Source organism: Hyalella azteca, unplaced genomic scaffold (assembly GCF_000764305.2).
Source record: "Hyalella azteca isolate HAZT.00-mixed unplaced genomic scaffold, Hazt_2.0.2 contig7587, whole genome shotgun sequence".
Taxonomy (NCBI): Eukaryota; Metazoa; Arthropoda; class Malacostraca; order Amphipoda; family Hyalellidae; genus Hyalella; species Hyalella azteca.
The window spans coordinates 53,544-59,357 of record NW_025937709.1 but is presented as its reverse complement, the minus strand read 5'-3'; the positions used below and the strand labels follow the sequence as shown (position 1 = coordinate 59,357).

Here is a 5,814-nt window from a genome sequence, read left to right as displayed (position 1 = left end):
AAAAAAATTTTATTCATAAAATTATTTATTTTGTCATTTGACTCATGCATTGTCTCCAACTTTACGCAAGTGTGCAAAATTTCAGATCGATAGGATAAGTAGAAGTGTGTTAAATTTTCATTACAAGATTAGTAGCAGACAGACAAAGAGACAAACAAGAAGTGAAGTTAAAGAGAAGTGTTGTAATAATAATAAAATGGCGTGTCTGGAAATTTTAATTGTTCAGGGAGCCAAATAAGTGAAATTTTTTTAAAGAAGAAGAATATGCTAAAAAGATCACTTGATACTGTAGCCCCGGCTATCCCATTGCCAATTATTTGTATTATGGATACCATAACGCGTCTTTAGACGTATTTTTATCCAGATTAACATGAATAGTAAGCTATAAATTCAGCTTTTTCTGTTATATTTAAATATATAAAATGCTTATTTTATAAAAGATCACAACGGCCTAGGCAAAAAGTACTGCGTATCCATGGTATAAACTTTATTGAACGCGTCTTTGCAGCTCTAAAACGAAATGCAAACACATTGCAACTAACGCAAATAATGATCTATAAATGTCACTTTTAAAATAAAAATTTGAAAATGGTAATTTTTTAAAGTTCAAAATGGTCAAATGCAAAGAATAGTGCATGTAAATCCAAGGTATTTGCTTTATTGAATGCTTTTTGTTTGCAGCTTCAAAACGAGTGTAAATACATTGCAATTAACGCGAATAATGATCTATAAACACAGATTTAATTAAAGAAATCTTTATAAAAAATGGTTATAAATTGTTCATCTTATAAAATTAAAAACGGCCTCACAAATATAATGAAAACTATTTCGCTGCCGTTTGTTTCTTCCGTTTTGTCATATTTTTGTCGTAGTTCATGGTTCAAAATGAGATGAAACACACAGACAAAGTAATTTCTTTGATTTGTTAGTGTAGACCCTCCCATATAGAAAAGCTGATGATTGAGATTGATTTAACCTAAGAAAAGTACAATGATTGGGGATTTACATGCATTCTGTTGCAATCATCAAAGATAAAATATGTGAACAGAGCAATATCTCCCTAAAGAAACTAGGATCTTATCTCGGACGCCACAATGGAATTCGAGATCGTAAAAATACAACGCCTTCGAGCGAAGAATCTTTCTTATTAACTAGGAATAAAAAAAGGTAATCGCCAAGTTAAAAATTTCTAATTCTGGTACCCGAGAGATTGTAAAGATGCGCGCAAAATATGCGAACAATTTTGTTGCAAACAAAAAGCTTACACATTTTTAAAACGAAGAATACGGACGAGAAATTTGTATGCTTCCTAGAGCAAAATCTTGAACTTGTTGTATATATAATGAAGTTAAGTATGTAGGTTTCAAACCAATGCCCTGGTGGGTTCTTACCTCTTAAATAGTCAAGATTCCTGGATATAATTGAGTAAATGGTATAACCGGGTGGAGGGAGGGTAAGCATATATGGTACATTATCTGATAAATTTCAAACCATAAGGAGTTAACACTTAGTTGGTGATATTTTTTAATAATCCATAATATATCAAGAAAAATCTCATACAAGTATATAACAGGATCTTGCTATGTCCCTGAATTTACGTACTTTCAATATGTTGTTATTTGGTTTACATTATTTTGTGCACTGTAGTCAACAATTCAACTACTCCATAGTTTACGCCGACAACTATGACGAAATGATTAGTGATTTCCGTGATTAGTGTATATATTTTAATTTAGATTGAGCATTTTTCATATATATATTTTCTCCTACCATATTATACTGAAATTTTCGATCGTAATGATTTGCTGTAAGGAATTTTTTCCATCGGATGTCCTTCATATTAAAATAATTAATCGCATTCTAATCCATTTCTGTCTGATGCCAATTTAAATAAATAAAGACCATTCGTTTACTTTGAAGGGTCACACCTATTACAAATAAGTTTATCCCACATTTGAACGAATTGAAAGAGCCACGTTTCGTCTCATCCAATATCTGTGAAATATACCTCAAATCACTATTTTTTCCAAATAAATATTTAAATAAAGTTTGTCAAATTTTTAAAATTTGACGAATGTAGGAACGCGAAAGCACAAACTTTGCAATAAATTTTGCGGCTTTGAAGTGAAGTGTTTTGAAGATGTTCATGTTGACTGTGCAGTTTCTTCTGATGATTAAAATTCATGAAACTGCGAGCTCTTATGAAAACTAGTTAATAGATATCCGCCCCGATGACTGAATAGCAGTAGCTTAGACCTCTTATTCTGACATTTTTTCGATTTGTATTTTTAGCGCATTTTCTCATTTATGGAAAAAAGCGCTATTGTTCTCGTCATGTCCGTCCGTGACGTCCGAGAAAATGCGCTCTCTAGCTGTCACTCATAGCAGTTAGTACTGAGTTATGTTTTTTATTTCTGTTTTCTTTGATTTATTTTCTTCTGCTGGCTGTTGGTTTTAAGTCAATTTGGCTTTAAGTCACTCAGTCAAATTTATTTAAGAGATTGGGATATGAGCGTCTTTTCTGTCAAAACCTTTCACAGACGCCGTTTTCTCAGAGAATGGCTGCGATTTGAGCCATTATTGCCGGATTCCCGTCGTCCGTATCCGTTATCGCACCTCAAGTGCATGCTGGATGCCACTGTAACGTCATGAAGCCGGCATTTAATGCATCAGGAAGCCGGCATTTAATGCATCAGGAAGCCGGCATTTAATACGTCATGAAGCCGGCATTTAATGCATCAGGAAGCCGGCATTTAATGCATCAGGAAGCCGGCATTTAATGCGTAATGAAGTCGGCATATAATGCAATCTGGTCACTTATAATATTTCACTGCCGAGCTACCAACACTCCTGAGCTTCCCGCCAAACGTTGTTGTCTAGCGCCGGCAGAAGCACCGGCACTGCAACGGTTCTTCTGCAAAAATATATCGATCTTACGTTCATTCAATTATTACCTTCATTTTTATGATGAATAATTTCTTATAGGTGTGATATGTTAGTACTCGTTTCCATAACCAAAATTTTTGCAAGTGAATATTATTCGTGTCCCTCATGCGCATGTGTTAGAATGAAGAAAAAGGTTTACATTATGTGTATGACTTTGATATTGTTTTTGATATGACGGATTTCTTAGTTTCCTTATGCTTAAATAAATATAAAATTGTTCATGAGCAATAATTTTTATCAGATTTTGGATGGCAAGGATAACTGCCAAATAGCGAACAAAGTTTAATAAAAAAATCGCTCCTTCTTGCTGTAATGTTCAGGTGCAGAGTATAGTTCAAACGAAATATTCGATTTTGTATTTTATTGCTAGTATCGAATGCTCAGTTTTGTGACTTAAATAAAGTATGCGTCCAGAAAACGTGCAAGTGATAAAGCTTGGCTTTCAAACCGTTGACTTAACTTCATGGCTTTTCTATTCCGGTTCAAGTGAGTGACTTCTTTCAAAGCTCGAGCAGAAATTTCACAGTGAAGCAATATTTCGAGTCGACCATGGCATTTACAAATGATCTAATACAATGGTTAGAAGGGGCCTTTTCATCCGTTTTGTTTCAGATAATCGAGCTGTACTTGCTTGAATAGGACATTATTCTTCCAAGTATTCATCGTAAATGGTGCCTATTCAACAAAACCCTGAATCATTTAACTTGCACATCAATTTTTGACCTTCCTATTGCTTTTATTTTTTTAGAATAGTGCGCTTCATCACGAATTTATGTTGCAGGGTTATATTCATACTTGTCCAAGCTTCGACAGATTCTATACAAAAAGCGAACATCAAAATAGATCAATGCAAAATGAATAGAGCCGAATAGATATCATGAAGATTAACTAATCGCTACCACTTGTTAGAAATGAAGCCCAGATTAATTTACAGCCTGATAAACTGCTGCAGAGCAGTTTATATAACCTGACCGCAGCGATGGCACAGACTCAGTGCAGATTTTCCAGCTGTTTGTACAATACAGAGGAAAATTCCCAACCGTACCAGAAGTAAGTTACTGTGTTTTCACTTGATTTTGTCGATTTCATATTTTGATAGGAATCTCCAGATAAGAAAAGTGGGAATACAATTTAAACTAAATTTATATGGAAATGCTTGAAATAAATTTGATAAATTTTCAACATTTATTCTTTGCAGCCAGTCCCGAGAGCAACTTGCGACGATGCAGAAGACGTCGCTGCTGTGCGTGTTGCTGCTGGTCGCAGTGGCTGGTGCAGAGCCCTTGCGTACCCGAATGGTGAGGTCGTTTGTATAGCTATTAAATCTTTGTGAATTTTGATTAGACGTTACTAATAAATTACTAATTTAAATCATTATAATTACATATTGAATCATGTTGCAAGCATTTGCTCTTTTAACAACATTTGATTGTTGTTTCCCTGCAGAAAGCTTCAAATCCGGAAAATTCTGAATTGGCACGGATCGCCGAGCCTGTCCCTGAGCAGGATCTTCGCGGTACCGTCCTCATTTATTGTTCATGAGTATTCATTTTAATTATTTTTTTAATCACAAAAATGTTTTCGAGGAATTTTGTAAAGTTTAAAGTACCAAATTTACGTGAAATAAGTCATTTGTTTTTATACTATTGACTCTCTTGAAATAAATATCCCATACAGTAGTTATAGATCAACTAATAATACGACCATTGAATAAGCAAAATTAAAATGGAGAAAATTTAAATATAGATTTGCGACATTATTCGCACGAACATGAATTTGATCTGTATTTTGTTTATGCAGAAGCCAGGGCTGGCTGCTTAGATGGTATCGTTGGCATGTCATGTTATACTTGGTTTGGGGTAAGTATAAACAATTGGAACAAAATTTATAAAATGTAACCTGTATTAAAGTAATTCTGCTAGATAAAGGTACTTAAGCAGAGAAAGTATTTCTGTAAATGAGCATGTATGAACCAACATTGGCTAGTATTTTTATCTAGAGTATGACAAATCACTTACTAAACGTCCTTTATAATAGGATTATTGGCGTGAAAAAATGCTTCCTTAATTATGTATGTCGTATCCCCCAATCATTTAATGAGACTGGCTCATCGTTCCTGAAGTTTGTTATGTTAATTTAGTTATAATTCAAAGCGTGATGAATAAAAATTCTCTCATTAATATGGTTAACCTTTTAGATCTCGCTACATGAATAAATTCAGCCCTCGTTAATTGATGAATAATTTGTATTCTTTAGAGAACGGCGTTACAAAGAAATCAACTTTGTATGATATATTAAAATACCTTTTTATCATTTCAGAATGGATATTGGGCCAAGTCTTGCCCGTTCCCTGGCTGGATTTGGGTGTGGGTAAACCCCTTCACTAATTGGTACGGAATATACTGCTGCACCAAAGCCCCGTGATTAAATGAACTGAAATAAATCGTCTGATTTTTCCGGACGAAAGCAGTTTCTACGACGCACGTACCCATCCGTTAAATACATTCATCAGTCAAAAATTATAAAATTGGTGATGTCATACAACGATGGGTTTCAATTCCAAAATATTCAACTCTGAGTTATTAGTTTCAATTGATTCTATTTATGTTTTCATGCGCATTGATGCTGAAGGCAAAAATTGAAATTTGTTGATTAAAAACTTGAATAAATTTATCATAATTTTTACAACTAGTTTAGTTTTTTAATTTTTGGGCACACAACATCATTATATTTTTAATGAGCTAGAATAACAATTTAATTACTCACGGGATTTCAAGTAGTCTCTGAATCACATCTGCAAGCAGCTGAGTATAAAAAATATGTTGGAAAAAACCATCTATTGGAAAAAAGAGAGGAAGTGACTGTAGC

General features: G+C 33.9%; 1 protein-coding gene across 1 annotated transcript; it reads left to right on the top strand.

Annotated features, from left to right (window-relative positions):
• Positions 1 to 3,943: 3,943 nt before the first annotated feature.
• Positions 3,944 to 5,524, top strand: LOC108683404. Its single transcript, XM_018172715.2, has 5 exons — positions 3,944 to 3,996; positions 4,145 to 4,244; positions 4,393 to 4,462; positions 4,747 to 4,805; positions 5,266 to 5,524. Exons 2-5 carry the CDS (start codon positions 4,170 to 4,172, stop codon positions 5,368 to 5,370), a joined length of 309 nt encoding a protein of 102 aa, XP_018028204.1. The 5' UTR covers positions 3,944 to 3,996; positions 4,145 to 4,169; the 3' UTR covers positions 5,371 to 5,524.
• Positions 5,525 to 5,814: the final 290 nt, after the last annotated feature.